This window comes from Peromyscus californicus, unplaced genomic scaffold, assembly GCF_007827085.1.
Source record: "Peromyscus californicus insignis strain IS unplaced genomic scaffold, ASM782708v3 Scaffold_4__1_contigs__length_199733344, whole genome shotgun sequence".
NCBI classification, from domain to species: Eukaryota; Metazoa; Chordata; class Mammalia; order Rodentia; family Cricetidae; genus Peromyscus; species Peromyscus californicus.
Genome location: NW_026294562.1, coordinates 72,809,777 through 72,827,729, shown reverse-complemented (window position 1 = coordinate 72,827,729; position 17,953 = coordinate 72,809,777). Strand labels below are relative to the sequence as shown.

Sequence of the window (17,953 nt, the reverse complement as noted above, 5' to 3'; positions counted from 1 at the left end):
CGCGAAGCCGCTCGAACGCTCGCGGGCCGGAAAGACCGGGCAACCTTCGTGCCTGACGCCGCCCGCGCCATATTGACTGAGGGCAGTTGTCCCGCTATTTCCGTTCCTCCTCTGCGAGGGGCGGCTATCATCTGAGACGCTGAGGTGGGAAGACCGAGACGGGAAGGAGGGCAGACTAGGGAGAGACGAACGGGACCGGGGATGCTGGAGTCCGGTGACCAACGGCCTCCACCCCGCGCCAGGGACCTGCCGGGACGTAGCAAGAGCCTGCCGGGAGGCGGTCACGGCCCCCCCCGGACGGCGGGACACTCACCACACGACGCCTTGCCCTCCGGGGACTCGCAGTAGCCGCAGTAGTAGCCGGCCTTCAGGCCCTTGTACTCCACCACCGAGGCCATGGCCGCCGCTGTGGGCTTGAGGGCCGGCCACGCCTCTCGGAGCCGGGGCCCGACCTCGGCAGGGCGCGGGAGCCCAGGCGGGAGGGACGGGAGGGCGGCGGGTGCCGGGTTCGCGCCTCTCCGCCCGCTCCCAGGACGGGCCTCTGGACGCCAGCCTAGGTGGCAAGCCCCGGCCGGGTCTGTGCCCAGTAGGTTTCCTTGCTCGATCAACAATCCTTATCTCTTCCGCGAGTTATCAGCCCGTTCTAGAGATATGGAAACTGAGGTTCCAGAGAGGGATTCCCCCAGGTCTCGGGTGGAAAGTTACCCTCTCGCAACCGCTCCGCCTGACCACCTGAAAAGGATGAGCTGGAGTTTTTTTTTTCCCAAACCAGCTGCCTTAAATGCTATAGGTAGAAGAGCAGAAACACTCCAGTGAGGGTACTAGAGTTGAAACAACTCTTAGCAGGAGCTAATTAGCTAACAATGAAGTGCCACATATCTTTTCAAGGGAAGGTAGAAATCCAGATGGTGGTTTATGCACAAAATATTTAAATATCACTGAAAAAGAATTTCTTACTCTATAGGCCAAACATTTATATAGGCTGAATTCATCCCATGGGTCTCCTCCAATTTTCAACCAGTTGTAAGGAGCATGTTTTAGGGAATCAGGGTGTGAGGCAAAGTATAAAAATGAATGCATGTTTCTGCCGTGATAATGTTCCTTAGCCTTTCCCTCTGGGTACAACAGTTTAAGTCTTGTCTGGCATCAAATTTCCACAGTCCACAATAACATTAATTCCCGTTTGCAGTGTCTAGAAAGTAAAATCATGAAACAAACTTTTAAAAATGGTTTGTGCCTGTCTTGCCTGCAAATATCAGATATGTGTGCCACCTTCATCCAGTGCCAGAGGGGGCCAGAAGGCATTGCACCCGCTGGAACCTGCCTGGCAGACAGTTCTGAGCTACCTACCATACATGGTGCTGGGAACCAAGTCCTCCTCCGCCTGCCACTGAGCCATCTCTCCTGCTTGTGAATAAACTTTTTCGACTGTTAATGGAGCTAAGGATGGACTAGAACTCTGTACACCCCTGCGCCAGGGTCCACTGTGCTGAAATTGTAGGTGTGCACCACCGCACATGATATTAAATATATACTAAATGTATATTAATATTAAATATATAGACTTTTAAGTTTCAGTGGTTTTTGTTTTTTAGTTTTGTTTTTTGTTTTCTCTTATTTTTTTTTTTAAGACAGGGTTTCTCTGTGTAGTTTTGGTGCCTGTCCTGGATCTCGCTCTGTAGACCAGGCTGGCCTCGAACTCCCAGAGATCCGCCTGGCTCTGCCGAGTGCTGGGATTAAAGGCATACGCCACCATCGCCCCAAGTTTCATTGTTTTTTGACCCTAAGCGTTAGGGCCTAAGGTTGTCTGTGTTGGAGATGTGTCTAGTTAAGTTTTATAGTTCCTGGCCTGGTGACTTAACATTGCTGAGCATCATTTGTATCTCATACAGTTGTTAAAGAACCTAAGAGATGACCTTGCAGTGTATTAGGGTAACATTGGAGATAACTTGTTGCAGCTCAGTGCCCATATGTTCATGAAAAGTTTCATCTGTTTTGTTTTGTTTTGTGTTAATGGCAGGTTTAACTCTTGCCGGGCTGTTCCCAGAGAAGCTCTGATTTGAATAAAAGCAAGGACATGTGGATTGACTGAAAAAGGGCACACCATGCCCTGCACAGAAGGTAGGAAGAACAGCTTTTTGATCCTTTCTTAAATAGTAGCTCCCCCATCCCACACCCCAGAAATCAGTTCGCTTTTTAAAAAATATTTGTTTATTTATGTGTATGAGTGCTTTTGCTTGCGTGCGTGCCTGCGTGCCTGTGTGTGCCACTAGTTCATGTCTGATGCCAAAAGAATCCACAAGAGGGCATCGGACCCCCTGGAACCAGAATTACAGACAGCTGTGCTCCACCTTATAGATACTGGAAATTGGTCCCAGGGCCCCTGCCAGAGCTCCTAACTGCGGGACCATCTCTCTAGACCTTGGTTTCACTTTTTTTCCCTTTTGAGATAGGGCCTTACTATGTAGTTCTGGCTGTCCTGGAACTAGGCCAGACTAGCCTCAACCAGCTCTGCCTGCCTCTACTTCTAAAGTTCTGCAATCAGAGGTGTGAACCACCATGCCCAGTACTGGCGTCACTTTTTTTTTCTTTCTTATTTCAGTTATCCATAGTCAATTACTGTCTAAAATTATATAATAATGCCAATATGTCCAAAAGCATATAATATTCTCAAATAAACAACTCAGAAGTTTTAAGTTAGGTGTCATTCTGAGTCAGGTGATGAAATTGCTTCTTGTCCCAGCCTGCCCTGCCTGGATCTTCAGTCTGGTACATACTAGCTACATGTGGCTACTGAGCACCTGTGTATAGCTTATATCACTGGGGAACAAAATTTTTAGTTTTATTTAAATCTGAATTTTCCAAATACAGTTACCAAATACCAAGCAGGAAAATGCCTCCAAAAAGCTATACACAGGGCTGGTGAGGTGGCTCGGAAGGGACAGCCATTTACTGCCAAGTCTCATCCTCCACAGATTTCATCCCTGGAGCCACACGGGAGGAGGAGAGAACTGACTCCCACCAGTTACTCCCTGATCTCCACACTTGCACAGTGGTAAAAATGTACCGCCATGTGTACACAAGCACACATAAAATGAAATGATTTTTTGTCAACACAACCCAGAGGTTTATCATACTCAACCTGCAGGAAATCAAAGAAAATAATGAAATAATAAAGTGGAAAAAAAAAACCCCACCTATATTCTGTATATCTGAATTCTCTTCAGAAACCATGGAAACAAGAATGAAATATTCTAAGTATTCTAAGAAAAAAAAAACCTAGAATTCTGTATCTAGAGAGCTTACCCTTCAAAAATGAAAGAAAAATCCAGACTTTCCCATGAAGAAATGTGTTTCTGGTCTGCCTGCTTTGCATAAAATGTAAATTCTTTCAGGAAAAGGAAAACAATGCAAGTCTGGTGATTCAGATGTTCTAAAGAAAGGAAGAGCCCTAGGCAAAGAAAAATAGATGTAAAATAATTTGTTTTTAAATCTGAATTGCTCAATCATGAAATAATAGCAACTTGTATTCCGTAATTATAGTTTATGGATAAGTAATGTGATAATTCCAGCTTTGGAAATGAATGGCAGTAGGCTTCTAAGGATGTGGGCTAGGGCTGCAGATGCTCTATCACAAGGTACTGTAAAACCCATACAGTAGTGTATTGTATCTGAAAGAGAAATTGGATCCATTGTAAACATACACTACAAACCCAAGGGCAACCACTTATCTATCTATCTATCTATCTATCTATCTATCTATCTATCTATCTATCTATTTGGTTTTTCGAGACAGAGTTTCTCTGAGTAGTTTTGGTGCCTGTCTTGGAGCTTGCTCTATAGACCAGGCTGGCCTCGAACTCACAGTGATCCGCTGCCTCTGCCTCCCGAGTACTGGGATTAAAGGCATGTGCCACCGATGCCCGGCCTATGCCACCGCCACCCAGCCAGACAACCATTTTTAAAAAGAGAAAAGAAGTATAGAAAATATGCTAAAAAGAAAATGGGCCGGGCAGTGGTGGCGCACGCCTTTAATCCCAGCACTCGGGAGGCAGAGCCAGGCAGATCTCTGTGAGTTCGAGGCCAGCCTGGGCTACCAAGTGAGTTCCAGGAAAGGCACAAAGCTACACAGAGAAACACTGTCTCGAAAAACCAAAAAAAGAAAAAAAAAAAAAAAAGAAATGGAATCATTAAATAACTAACTAAACTTAAAAATGCAGGAAAAGAAAGATGATACTTATATATGTGCAAACTTATATATGCGTATGGTGACATGCCTTTAATCCCAGTACTCAGGAGGCCAAGGCAGATAATTCTTTGTGAATTCAAGGCCTGCCTGACCTACATTGAGAGTTCAAAGCTTGTCAGTGCTACATAGGGAAAGGTTACCTTAAAAAAAAATAAAATGAAAATCTTATAGAAAACTAATAAATATGACAACAGTCTAACCAATAATTACTTTAGATACCAGTGACCAAAATACAGCAATTGAAAAAACAAACTGTCCCTGGGCAGGCACAGCTCCATGACAGGGTGCTTACCTAGGATATAAGAGGCTCTAAATCCAATCCTGGGTATACTACCCAGCCCCACAAAAAAATAAACCCATAGATGTGGTACATACATGGACTCCTATCAGCTAGCAAGTAGAGGCAGGAGGAAAATGCATTGAGAGGCCTGTCTGGTCTACATAGTGAGAACTTGTCAAAATAATAATAAATGTTATCCACAAGAAACTCACTTTAAACAAAAATAGATGGATGAAAATGATGAGTAAAAACATCATGCCTTGAGAAACTTTAAACCACTAAATCAGTTTTGTAGACAAGACCCAATAGCAATACAAATTAGGGATAAAGAGGAATATTACATAATGATAAAATGACAAATTATTCAAGGTATAACAGCCTTAAATATGTGTGCACATAACAACAGAGTGGCAAAGTATATGATGTATATACTGATAGAACTGCAAGGAAAAATATGTGAATCCACTTTTATTGTTGGAGATGTATTTCCCTCTCAGTAGCTGACAGGTCCAGAAGAGAACTGGTTGAAGAAATTTAAAGAAAATCAGCCGGGCGGTGGTGGTGGTGCACACCTTTAATCCCAGCACTTGGGAGGCAGAGCCAGGCGAATCTCTGTGAGTTGAGTCCAGCCTGGTCTACAAAGTGAGATCCAGGACAGGCTCCAAAGCTACACAGAGAAACCCTGTCTTAAAAAAAAAAACCAAGCCGGGCGGTGGTGGCGCACGCCTTTAATCCCAGCACTCGGGAGGCAGAGCCAGGCGGATCTCTGTGAGTTCGAGGCCAGCCTGGACTACAAAGTGAGTTCCAGGAAAGGCGCAAAGCTACACAGAGAAACCCTGTCTCGAAAAACCAAAAAAAAAAAAAAAAAAAAAGAAGGGCTGGAGAGATGGCTCAGAGGTTAAGAGCATCGACTGCTCTTCCAGAGGTCCTGAGTTCAATTCCCAGCACCCACATGGTGGCTCACAACCATCTGTAATGAGATCTGGCACCCTCTTCTGTATACATAATAAATAAATAAATAAATCTTTAAAAAAAAAAAAAAAAGAAAAGAAAAAAGAAAATCGTAGTTGGATTGAACAGTATAATCAATCAACTGGATTTAATTGACACCTATAAATTATTCATCCAACGAAAGCAGAATGAATGCATTCTTTTCAAGGTCACACAGCATACTAAAATAGACTACATTCTGGGTTATGAAAAAGTACTTTAAATTTGAAAGAGCAAAAATTATATACAATATGTGCAGTGAAATTATACTAGATTTCTAGAAAACTCCAAACTAACACTTGTAAATAACACTTAAAGAGGAGTATGCACACCTGCAGTCCCAACACTCAGGAGACTGAAGCAGGAGGATGTGTGTGAGTTTGAGCCTACGCTGTTATGTCAAACAGCAAGTTCCAAGAAAGCCAAGGCTACCTTGTCTCAAAGAAAGCAAGGTAGCAAGCTTAGCAAGCTAGCAAGCTTGAGTCAACTCTCAATAAAAATTTCAAAATATTAAGCTACAACTTAGAATTTGTGAGATGCAATCAGCCACATTTCAAAATTTAAAGCATTAAATGAATACATTACAAAAGAAAATTTTAAATCAATAATTTACATTTCTGCCTTAGGAAATTAAAGAGAAAATTAAATCCAAAACTAGGAGAGATTAAAAATTAAGAGCAGAAATCAGTAAAATTAAAGAAATCAAGAGAGAAAAAAATCAGTGAAACAAAAAAGTGGGTAAAGGTCAGTAAGTTAAAAATAGAGGGGCTGGAGAGATGGCTCAGAGGTTAAGAGCACTGGCTGATCTTAAAGAGGTCCTGAGTTCAATTCCCAGCAACCACATGGTGGCTCACAACCACCTATAATGAGATCTCGTGCCCTCTTCTGGAGTGCAGGCATACATGCAGGCAGAACACTGTATATACATAATAAATAAACTTTTTTAAATAAGTAGATAGATAGATAGATAGATAGATAGATAAGAAAGAAAGAAAGAAAGAAAGAAAGAAAGAAAGAAAGAAAGAAAGAAAGAAAGAAAGAAAGAAAAAGAAAAGAAAAAATACCAGTATCATAGGTAAGGAAGGGCAAGAAACACAAGGCCCCAGGGTTGATCCCCAGAAGAGAATAATAAAAAATTCCTGCTGATCCCATGGGCATTAATGAGGTAATAAAAGATTATTAATACATATTTGTGCCTAAATATGACAGTTTAGAGGAAACAGATTCATTTCTTTAAAAAAAAAATACTGCCCTAGCTAGATTTATGTCAACTTGACACATGCCAGTCATCTAGGAAGAGGGACTCCCAGTTGAGAAAATGCCTCCATAAGATTTGCCTGTAGGCAGTTCTATATTGTCTTTTCTTAATATAGTGATTGACGTGGGAATGCCCAGCCAACTGTGAATGATGCCATCCCTGGACAGGTGGTCCTGAGGTGTATAAGAAAGCAGGCTGAGCAAGCCAGTAAGCAGCACTTCTCCATGGCCTCTGCATCAGTTCCTACCTCCAGGTTCTTGCCTCGAGTTCATGTCCTGACTCCCTTCAGTAATAGAGTTTGACTTAAAAACTGTATAATAAAATAAACCTTTCCTCTCCAAGATGCTTTTGGTCATAGTATTTAACTCAGTAATGGAAACCTAACTAAGAAGTAATTGACCAAAAATCCTAAAAGACAAAATAGGAATAGGCCTATATTGAGTCAATAATTAATGACCTTTGGGGGGTAGAAAACTCTGTGCCTGTTTTAGTTTAAATATGAAATGCCCCAACCCCCATTGTTCATGTTTATTTCAGGTTTCTCACAACTATGAAAAGCTAACCCAAGGCCCAAATGGGTTCACTAGTGAGTTCTACCAAATATTTAAGGAAAAAATACCAGTTCCCTGCAGGTTATTACAGAAGAGAAAAGCAGATGAAATATGTTCTAACCGATTTCAAAATGCTAGCTAGCATCATGCTAGGAAAACTATAGACCATTATTTCTAATGAACATTCATGCAAAAATCAGCAGAATATTAGTAATCATGTCCAACAAGCTTTTAAAAAATGACCATTAGCAGATGAGGTTGATTTCAGGTACACAAAGCTGACTCAACATTACAAAAACACCAAATATAACTCGTCATATCAACAGGTAAAGAAAGAGAAATCATATGACAGTATCAGTAATAAAGAACTCATTCATGAAGAGAACTTTTGTCAAACTAGGAGCAGGGAACTTGAACATCTACACACACACACACACACACACACACACACACACACACAAATCCACAGTACTAGGTGTGGAGGCAAGAGGAATTTCTGAGTTCCAGGACTACAAAGAGTTTCAAGCCAGCTAGGGCTGCATAGTAAAACCCTGTCTATTAAATAAAAAAAGTTTATTTTTTTAAATCCACAGTAACAAACTAGATAGTTTTCCATAAAATTAAGAACAAAACAAAGAGGCCAGCCTGGTCTACAGCACAAGATCCAGGACAGGCACCAAAACTACACAGAAAAACCCTGTCTCAAAAAACGGGAAAAAAAAAAGGCCTTGATTCTGTTTTCACAAGATGATGCCTTTTAGCACTTTATACAGTACCTGGCTAGTAAGTTTCAGGTGTGATAATACAGTGTGATCAGGTTCTGGGTGTGTAGTTTTTGGCTAGTAGCACATGACTGATCTGAGTGACATGGTTTTCTATAAAGTTTAAAATGATAAATGGCCGGGTGGTGGCGCATGCCTTTAGTCCCAGCACTCCGAAGGCAGAAGCAGGTGGATCTCTGTGAGTTCGAGACCAACCTGGGCTACAACGTGAGTTTCAGGAAAGGCGCAAAGCTACACAGAGAAACCCTGTCTCAAAAAACCGAAAGAAAGAAAAGAATGATAAATGATCATGTTAGGTTTAGAGAGCAAGTAAATATTAAAATATATTTTAAAATTTAAATAACAACTTTTATGATCTAATATTTGAAGTATGTTGATTTTTTTTTCTTTTTTTTTCTTTTCTTTTCTTTTTTTCTTTATTTTTTTTTTTTTTTGGAGGGGAGGGGTCCCAGACAGGGTTTCTCTGTATAACAGTTCTTGGCTATTCTGGAACTCCTTTGTAGACCGGGCTGGCCTTGAACTCACAGAGTTTCACCTGCCTCTGCCTCTAGAGTGCAGATTAAAGGCCTGAGCCACCACTGTCCAGCATGATTTTTTAAACTTAAGATACACATATCTACTTTCATAGCCTTGCTTCTGATGTCTTATTGGGAGCCTGCAGTTTCAAGTACTTGTTTGTAGACAGCATATTTTGAGAGGGACAGATTTCTACTAAATAAAAAGCAAGGTTGTAATTGATTACAAACTCTTCTTTTCACGTTGTATTTCTAAGAGCTAGAAATATCTCAATGGACTACAGGATAATTTTGTTGGGTGAATAATTTCCACACATAAAATGTCATGAATTGAGTATGATTTTAATTAATTTGTATTTTAACACTGAGTTATTTTCTGCTTCTTTGTCTTTAAATGCTGGTCAGTTATAAGTTAAATACTGTGACTAAAGATACAGTAAAACCTCTATCTAAGCAGTATTTAGCTGAGTGATATACCAGCTAATATATGACACCATATGACTGGACCATCAGCATATACATCTAGCCTCCAACAACACAGATATGTATGATCACCAAGTATTTCTATTGGTTCCATTCACATGGAGTTTGTCCAGTTTATGTTCTAAAGCACAAAAATTGAAAAGATACCCTTGGTGCTATTAGAAACTGTTTTTGACTACATATACTGTAGTTGAATTCCTATGTCTTAAGAAATGGTTCCTTCTAGTTGCTGACAGCTCACACAAAGGGAAGTCCATTTCCTGCCAACAGACTATATCGTCATATACCACCTCATAGTAGGCTCCTTCTGTGATAGTGATGACACACAGAAAGTGGTGACTGCTTTGCGTTGCCTTAGAAATCAACCTCAAGGATCAACAGTAGGTAGTTGAAAATCTGAATTGAGGGCAGAAATTCCGTGGTTAGAAACCAGTTCTTTGCAGAATAGAGAATGAAAAATCAGAGCTCAGGGCAGAAGGGGCTGGGAGGAAGAATGAAGAGCAAAGATACTGTTCATGGAGCTGGCAAATAGCAGGACGATGGCTGAAGGCAAGAACACCGTGGAGAAAGAGCATCAGAGTGCAGAGCTAGCACAAGTGAACACAGAGCCTTTGAGGAGACCATGCATTGCAAGACTACCACCGCAGAATGGACCGCCAAGAGCTGTCATCTCACAGCCGCCCATGGTAGCAGACTCAGAGTGGTTTGGTCTGAGTGCAGAGGAACAGTAAGTGTTCCCTCCATTTGGGATATAGGCAAAAGAATATATGTCTGTATCTGGGAACAGATGGAGTCCCATAGGACTCAACTGCCTAAGAAACTAACACTAGGACCACTAATGAGTCATTACTTTCATGGCTTCCATTCTCTTTGCCACATATAGGGAATAATGAATATGAACCTCCTAAGATTGTGTAGAAGATTAAGTAATTTCATGTAGGCTTCTGTAACATTACCTAGTGTAAATTCAATAAATGTTGCTATGGAAACATAAACTCTTAAAGAAGTAGCAGAAATGAAATTAAAGACAGGTTGTGTTCAGTTCTGTTATAAAAACCTTTTATTGCTGATAAAACAGTGTTTATGCTTAAGTTGACAAACAGCACTAATTTGCTTACTAATCAGGTTAATGTGACTTTACTCCATCCTAAAGAACAATTTTCCTGTCATATTTTTCTTCATAAGTTTTAAAACTTGTCTTCCAATTGTTTTAAAATCTATTTAAAATGTAAATTTTAGACCCAGGCATAGTGGAGGCAGAGGTAGGCAGGTTTCTATAAGTTACAGGACTACATAGTGAGAACCTGTGCTGTGGAATAATCCTTCTATACACTGTGAAAATGTGTTGCTCTCATTGTTGATAAAAAGCTGATTGGGGCCGGGCGGTGGTGGCACACACCTTTAATCCCAGCACTCGGGAGGCAGAGCCAGGTGGATCTCTGTGAGTTCGAGGCCAGCCTGGGCTACCAAGTGAGTTCCAGGACAGGCGCAAAGCTACAACTTAAATTAGCACATTTCTATTCAACTATGTGCTGCCCCGAGGCTCGTTTGCCTCATCTATGAACTTCCCATGTTGCTTCTTCCACATCTAGCTTGCAATTCTTCAAACTCTGCCCTTCTTCTTCCCAGCATTCTCTCTGCCTTGAAAATCTTGCCTAGCTATCAGCCATTCAGCTTTTTATTAATACTGAAAACGACACATTTTCACAGTATATGGAAGAATTATTCCACAGAATTTCCCCCTTTTTGTCTAAATAAAGGAAGTTTTAACTTTAACATAGTAAAATTATATAAAACAAAAAGTTATCAAGTAAGAATTAGTTACAAGGCCAGGCGGTGGTGGCGCATGCCTTTAATCCCAGCACTCGGGAGGCAGAGCCAGGTGGATCTCTGTGAGTTCGAGGCCAGCCTGGGCTACCAAGCAAGTCCCAGGAAAGGCGCAAAGCTACACAGAGAAACCCTGTCTCGAAAAACGAAAAAAAAAAAAAAAAAAAGAATTAGTTACAATAGCCAGTCCACTTGTATTTGACAAAATTAGAGAAAATATTAATATTATCTAATCTCTGTGAATCTAAAGTTTTATACCTAATTCACTTTTTTTATAACTAAGGAAAATTATAAGTTTAATTATTTAGCCTTTAACTCCCTCAAAAGATTCCAGAAGGGTGTAATGCTACCTAATCACAGGGACATCTGGCTGCTTGGACAGTCAACCAAAGTTCCTCTGTAACATTGGGGCATCCAACCTTGGCCTACAGGCCTAGTATATCTGACAGACATTTCTGAGAAGCAGGGAATTTTGAAGGACTGTCCTACCTTGTCTTGGCAAAGTTTGGCAGTCACTTTTTTTTGCATCCTACTGGTCCTGTTTGGACAGTATCCTATCAGCAATTGAGGCAAAGGAAGCTTCTTTGCACAAATGGCTACCTTTACTATAAAGAAAGTAAACTCCATACAGAGGTTCTTCGATGCCCATCATCTTCTTAGAAGTAGATTGGTGCTGTTGAGATCAGATGTGTCTCACTATCATGAAAAGCCTTAGGTTATTAAACTTATTAAATGCCATATTCTGTAGATCTCTGAAGTGTTTGAAGACTATCTATCTAATATATCTGTGTATGACCTTGAAAGAAATACCTGACTATAATTTTGACTATTATAAATGACTATTAATCTGTATTTAAGTATAAATTACATTTTAAATGAGCTGCTAAATTCAATACCCCAAACAAGAGTAGAAGCATATATACAATATAACAAACTTAACTTTAAATTTCTATCAATAAACTAAAATCCATACCAATGTAAAATATTTTGAGATTAATGGTTGCTTTTTGGATTAAAGTTGATTCAATAATCTACCCTTTTTTTTCTATCACTCCTATATCATATCCCCCTTTTCTTTCCTTTAGAAACAGATCTTTGAATTTAACTTCTTTTTTCCTGACTGTGACCAATAACAACTTGTAACCAGCCACCCTTAAATGATAACAGACATCCATAACCCATCTTTTGAAAATGTGGGTGTCATTTTTTTATAGATTGCTTCCTGTTGTTTGGGGGAACTGGCATCTTTGGGAGGGAACTTGAGGAAATCAGGATAATGATTAAGTTTTGGCTGGAGTAGTCTGTGAGGCTGGTCCATCTCAGCCAGCAGCCTTGAATCTGTTTTGGATGCAGAATTCTGAGGAAACTGTAACAGAGGCATTTTGAGATACTGGATCACCTGGGCCATCCATTTTCATTGGTGTCTGGTCCCCTTGTCCTGAAAATACATAAACTTTTAAAAGTAACATACATGTATGTGTTATTAAACATGTATATAACACACATGTATAAACTGTGTGTTGTATACAAGTTAGCCAAAAATGATTTTTTATGTTTGAGCAGGTGAAATATATATCGCATGTCTTATGGTTCTTCTATTTCTTTATATCTGCAGTCGGGATTTTCAGGGAGTCTGCCTCAATCGAACCTGATCATCCTTAACATTGAATGAACCCTAGCCTTTCATTTCCTGTGGAAATAAAAACATAACCTCTCCCCCAAAGCAACACACCTTTTGACTTCCATTTTGACGTAAAGATATTTTTTAAACATATAGGTTGGTTTAATCCAGCAGTTTTTATAATCCAGTGTGTCTTAGTAGCTGTCATTCCTTCATCAGCAATCAGAAAATTCAAAGACAACACAGTAACATACAGGATCCAAACTCACTGTATATTTTCCATCTTTGCATGGGTTTTATCCTTTATATTACTTTATTCTTTCTTTAAAGACTTTATTTTTTTTTTTACAAATCAGAAATTTTTTTCTGTCTTTTCATTTTTCTTTATTAAGAAATTTTCTACTCACTCCACATACCATCCACAGATACCCCCTCCTTCCTCCTCCCACCCCTCCAGCCCTCTTTCCCAAGCCACCCTGCATCCCCACATCCCCCAAATCGAGGTCTCCCATGGGGAGTCAGCAGAGCCCAGCACACTGAGCCTAGGCAGGTCCAAGCCCCTTCCCACTGCACCAAGGCTGTGCAAGGCGTCACACCACAGGCACAAGACTTTATTATTTTTAATCTATTTTTTTCTATGACTGTCCATACCATTCCCTTTTCTCTCCCAAGTCTACGTACATTTTTAAATACACTGTAACCCATTTAGAGGTTTTTCCCATCTAGATCTATCTTTACTGAACATCTGTGTTGTTCTGTCATCACATGAAACCAGTCTTAAACTGCTATGTTCGTCACCGGCACTGCTCAGCTTAGTGGATGGCGGTAGTGCGTGGTGGTTGGCACCTGGCTCCTCCCCGCTTGGTTCCCTGAGAACTTAGCCTCATGGCAGAGGTATGGGGGGGTGTTTACCACCCCAGCTCTCAGAAGGTGTTGGGTCCACAATGCCACCGAGTAGCATACGGCCCCCTGCTCATAAACCCCATGTAAGTGTTCTGTAGCAGGGCCTCTTAAAAGAGCCACACCCATGTTTGCGAGGTGCCTCTTAAAGGAGCTGTGTCTTTACAAACTGTCTTAAGAAAGAGAGAGAGACAGAGATAGAGAGAGAGAAAGAAAGAAAAAGAGAAAGGGCTAGAGAGGTGGCTCAGCCATTAACGGCAAGATTAACAACCAAAATAAATAATCAATTTTAAGTGATAAGAAAAATGAACTAGGCCAGGCAGTGGTGCCGAACACCTTTAATCTCAGCCCTCGGGAGGCAGAAGCAGGCGGATCTCTGTGAGTTTGAGGCCAGCCTGGGCTACAGAGTGAGTTCCAGGACAGGCACCAAAACTACACAGAGAAACCCTGTCTCGGAAAAAAAAAAAAACAAAAAAACAGAAAAATGAACTATTATAGTGAAGTATCTATTGTGGGAAATCTAATATATATTTATATGTAACTTCAATTAAAAGTTATATTTGAAATTTTTCATGTCAAAACTTATTTTTTTTACCTACTTACAGAAGTTTGTGGTATTTGAAACAGTAACAGCAACTCAGTCTTTCCAGTGTTAAAGTTGTTTCTGATAGTTACAACCCCAAACAAATATGGCTCCTTCTGTAGACTTTAATCAAAAGTACAAGCAGGCCTTCATTCTGGTGAAGACCGAAGTTAAACATACACAGAGTTCTACCTGTTGGCAGAGAGAAGGGCCTTCTGCTACCTATGAAAAGCAGGTCCCAAATCAACTCCCTTCTGCAGTTCATTCCAGAGCTTGTTTCCTGACATCTTTCTCCAATCCCAGTATCATTTCTCTTTTCTCCTAGATTGGCCTGGGCTAAGTGTTCTGAAGACCCTCGGATTGCAGTAGGTTCCTATTCCCCACTAGAAAAGAAAATAAAGGTGAGGAAATCCATTTGCCATGAACTTTGGATTCTGTGATAAAATCATAAAGTTTACTGGAGGTAAAAAGGGCCCCAGCATTTTAGGGGAGAATGTCCTGACTCATGCTTAGTTCCACATTTGGTTCTCTGAGCAGTGCTGGCTGGACACTCTGGCTATAGTCATTAGTTTGATGGGCTTGGGAAGACAGGACAAACATGTGGACTCAGATAACAATTGGGCTAGCACCCTGTGGTGGAGGCAGGAGAATTAAAGGAAAACATGAATGAAGCTGGAAGTGATAAGATTCAAAAGGTAGAAACTGGAGAAAGAAGCAAGCAGAGAGATCAAATAAACCAAGTCTGCCAGGTAGTGGTGGTGCACACCTTTAATCCTAGCACTTGGGAATCAGAGGCAGGTGGATATTTGAGTTGAGGCCAGCCTGGTCTACAGAGTGAGTTCAAGGACAGTCAGGGCTACACAGAGAAACCCTGTCTCGAAAAATAAGCAAACAAACAAAAAACAGTAAACAAGCAAACAAACCAGGCCTGAAGTTGAGAGGTGAGAGCAGGGAATTACCTTCTCAGTGTGGCTTATGAATCGTTCAGCTCTCCTCCTACTCTAAGTCAGTGCTTGACCCATACACAGGGAGGCATCCATATAAGAAAGGCTCATCGAGATCATGCTCTACCTTACAGACAGATGAGTAAGGCTGGTAAGACTAGTAAGGCTAATAAGGGAGCCCTAAGGTAGGGAGACAAAAATACAGGGATATTCAGCAAATGAGATAGCAGAGGGGTAAAAGCCACGGCTATGAATGAAGTAAGAAAGAGTCTCTCTTGTTTGAAGACCATTTGTGCTGAGGGGTACTTTATGCTGATCTAAGTGACCCAGTAGGCAGTTCTGATGATACAGAAAGGAAACCCTTGAAGCTCAACAGGCACAGGTGAAGAATTCGCTTCTGACAGACAAGAATGTTTCCAGGACAAAAGCAGGAAGGTGGAGTCTGGGATAGAGGGGTGGTGGCTCTGATGGTGGGAAGGGGTTGCTGCTGGGTGCTTTCATTTTCACAAGGAAGTCTAAGTCAGAGTCCTCACCTAGGACAGAACATGGTCTGGGTGTGGGGGGTAGGAGGGTAGGAGGCTTAAAGAGGGAGAAAGTCAGACCCAAACTAGGTGTGGTATATAGGAGTGCCAGACATTGAGAGCTGTACTATGGAACTAAAATAAAGGACATCCAACTTAAAAAGTTCTGATTACTCCCTCTCACAAGCGTTTAGGTGGCACCCATTCTTCACGATCGAGAAAACTGTTAGTCCAGGAGTTACAACAGGAGAGCAAAACAGTTGATAAACTTAAGACCATGTCTTTTGACTTGCGGTTTGCTAAAGCAGATTCCTACTACTATCAACAACATCAAGAAATGATCAAAGAAGCATGGAATTATACACCAGATTCAGAATGGAACATTAACCCAGAGGAAGAGAAGAAGTCAAGAAGAAAAACACCAGACAATGAAAAAAAATGGGACTATCTAGTATCTGAGAGAGAAATAAATCACATAGAAAAGCACATACTCAGAGCTGAGCGGGCTAGAGGCCTCAGAGACAACAAATACAGACTACTCCCTGAGAGAATTCCAAGTGAAACACTTTCCCCAAAACCATTAATACAAGAAAATGAAAAGAATAAAAATATCCAGAAAACATACAAAGCTGTACCCCAAAAGCCCAAAGTAGCATGGGCAAAGGAGCAGATGAAGCGACATAAAGACCGAATGATTCGAGCGAGAGAACTCACAGAACAGAAGAATGATGAAAAGAAGACGCAAAAATGCCCCAGCCATGGCCGTCCTCTCTTCAAATCACGAGTGAAGAAGGAGGGAAAGAAAGAGTTTGAAAAGGTCACCGCTTATCCTATCTTCCAGCCTTCCCAGGAAAAACTTATCGAGGTGACTATTCTGATGGAAAAGTCGAAAGTGGATAAAGTGCAAAAACCACTCCAAAGAGAGCTCTTGAGTATGCCACCATTTCTGAAAAGTCAACTAGAAAAGAAAAAAAAGCTTCAATTATTTCCTTGATTATCGTATTTCTTTCTTAGAATATTTTATAGTAATTAGTACAATGAAATCATGGAAAACAGACATCTAAGGGGAAAAGGGCAGCTCTAGACATACATACTGGAAAAGCACGGTATTGAGGCCACAGGTTGTTCAGTTCCATTCTTATGGTACTCACGGGTCAGGGCTAAGGAGTAAGAACATTACATGAGGACAGAATGGCAGCTAATGGCATAGGATTGGGGAGGGGTGCTCTATAGTATTTTTTGGTGATGGTTGCATGCCCCAATGATTTTAAGGCACTGAATCATGTCCTAATTGGATGAGTTGGATTGTGGATGAACTCTCAGCAAAGCTGTTCTGACGACCTGAGTTCAGATCCCCAGAACTCATGTAAAAACCAGACATGGGTGCACATGTCTAATCCCAGTACTCTTATAGCAAGATAGAAGGTGGAAACCAAGTCCACCGAAACTCATGGACAGTAAGTAGTGCACAGTACAGCAGCAAACAAAAGAAACCCTGACTTAAACAAGGTGGCCGGAGAGGACAGGGACCCAAGGTTACCCTCTAACCACCAGATGTGTACTGTGGTACACACGTGCCCTTAACACACACATGCCTCATATACACACATACATAAGAATAAATAAAATCTTGAAGGCAGAGATAATCACTAGGAATTGGCAAGAGGTTTGAACAGACAAAACAATGGATACTTCATAGATGTCTGGGCAGAGCCTGAGCAAGATGGACAAAAAGACTACAAGGAAAGTAGTGACTGGTTAAGGATGGGGGAAGGGGAGGAGTTTACAGAATGAACTTGCCTGTGAAATGTGGTAAAAATATTGGTACAAAGATTTTAAGATTTGAGAAATTGTTTTATTACATGTTTTTAAATGGCCAATAATCACTTAACATAGCTCTAGCCTCTTTAAACACAAAATTCTGAGACTCTTCCCTTATAGTATAAATGCATTATGGTATAACGCAAAGGAGTAGAAGAGTGGGAGGGAGCCAGGGAGAGAGAAACTCTGAGAATGTAGATTTCAGGGGTAAAAATTCACATCAAATACAGCATTATCCATTGGAGTTAATTTGGAAAGCAACTGGTAAAAGTGGCATAAAAAGAAAGACTCAGAAGATTGGTGGGAAAGGGGCTACTCCACCAGGGTTTTGAAACAGATTTCCAAATGATTTGTATTAAATTCTTATGTATTACTGTGTGTGTATATCATGGGAAGGGGGCATGTCACAGAGCGTACATGTGGAGGTCAGAGTTGTAGAGCTGATTCTCTCCTTCCTTTACATGGGTATGAAACATTCATTCCCTGAACCATCTCACCAGCCGCCAAGTGTTGTGTTTTTTTTGTTGTTTTTTTTTTTTTTGAACAGGGTTTCTCTGTATAACAGCTCTGGCTATCCTGGAACTCACTCTGTAAACCAGGCTGGTCTCGACTCAGAGACCCACCTCCT

The 17,953-nt window shown here is 41.0% G+C and overlaps 2 protein-coding genes across 12 annotated transcripts in view; one reads left to right on the top strand and one right to left on the bottom strand.

Annotated features, from left to right (window-relative positions):
- The window catches only part of Ate1 (arginyltransferase 1), a 132,772-nt gene extending 132,263 nt beyond the window's left edge, over nucleotides 1-509 (bottom strand). For all 3 annotated transcript variants that reach the window (XM_052713366.1, XM_052713361.1, XM_052713362.1), the window contains exon 1: nucleotides 314-509. In XM_052713366.1, the coding sequence (XP_052569326.1) occupies nucleotides 314-398 (85 nt within the window). In that variant the 5' untranslated portion in view covers nucleotides 399-509. The remainder of the gene's footprint in view (nucleotides 1-313) is intronic.
- LOC128094805 (uncharacterized) lies at nucleotides 4-17,821 on the top strand. 9 transcript variants are annotated; one of them, XM_052713370.1, is made up of 5 exons: nucleotides 4-144; nucleotides 2,021-2,121; nucleotides 8,549-9,835; nucleotides 14,365-14,440; nucleotides 15,692-17,821. In XM_052713370.1, the coding sequence occupies exons 3-5, from the start codon at nucleotides 9,624-9,626 to the stop codon at nucleotides 16,496-16,498; spliced, it is 1,095 nt and encodes a 364-aa protein (XP_052569330.1). In that variant the 5' UTR covers nucleotides 4-144; nucleotides 2,021-2,121; nucleotides 8,549-9,623; the 3' UTR covers nucleotides 16,499-17,821. The 9 variants fall into 9 exon arrangements, 4 of the variants coding, with proteins under 4 accessions (XP_052569330.1, XP_052569331.1, XP_052569329.1 ...); XM_052713371.1 differs by lacking the exon at nucleotides 4-144 and adding an exon at nucleotides 475-586; XM_052713369.1 differs by lacking the exon at nucleotides 4-144 and adding an exon at nucleotides 1,385-1,497.
- Nucleotides 17,822-17,953: the final 132 nt, after the last annotated feature.

What these genes read in the sequence shown, in the direction of transcription:
- LOC128094805 (XM_052713370.1), top strand. Translation starts at nt 9,624, where the DNA reads ATGGAGCTGGCAAATAGCAGGACGATGGCTGAAGGCAAGAACACCGTG. An exon ending in GGTCTGAGTGCAGAGGAACA is followed by an intron (nt 9,836 to 14,364) that starts GTAAGTGTTCCC and finishes CTTTTCTCCTAG; the next exon opens with ATTGGCCTGGGCTAAGTGTT. An exon ending in CACTAGAAAAGAAAATAAAG is followed by an intron (nt 14,441 to 15,691) that starts GTGAGGAAATCC and finishes CCCTCTCACAAG; the next exon opens with CGTTTAGGTGGCACCCATTC.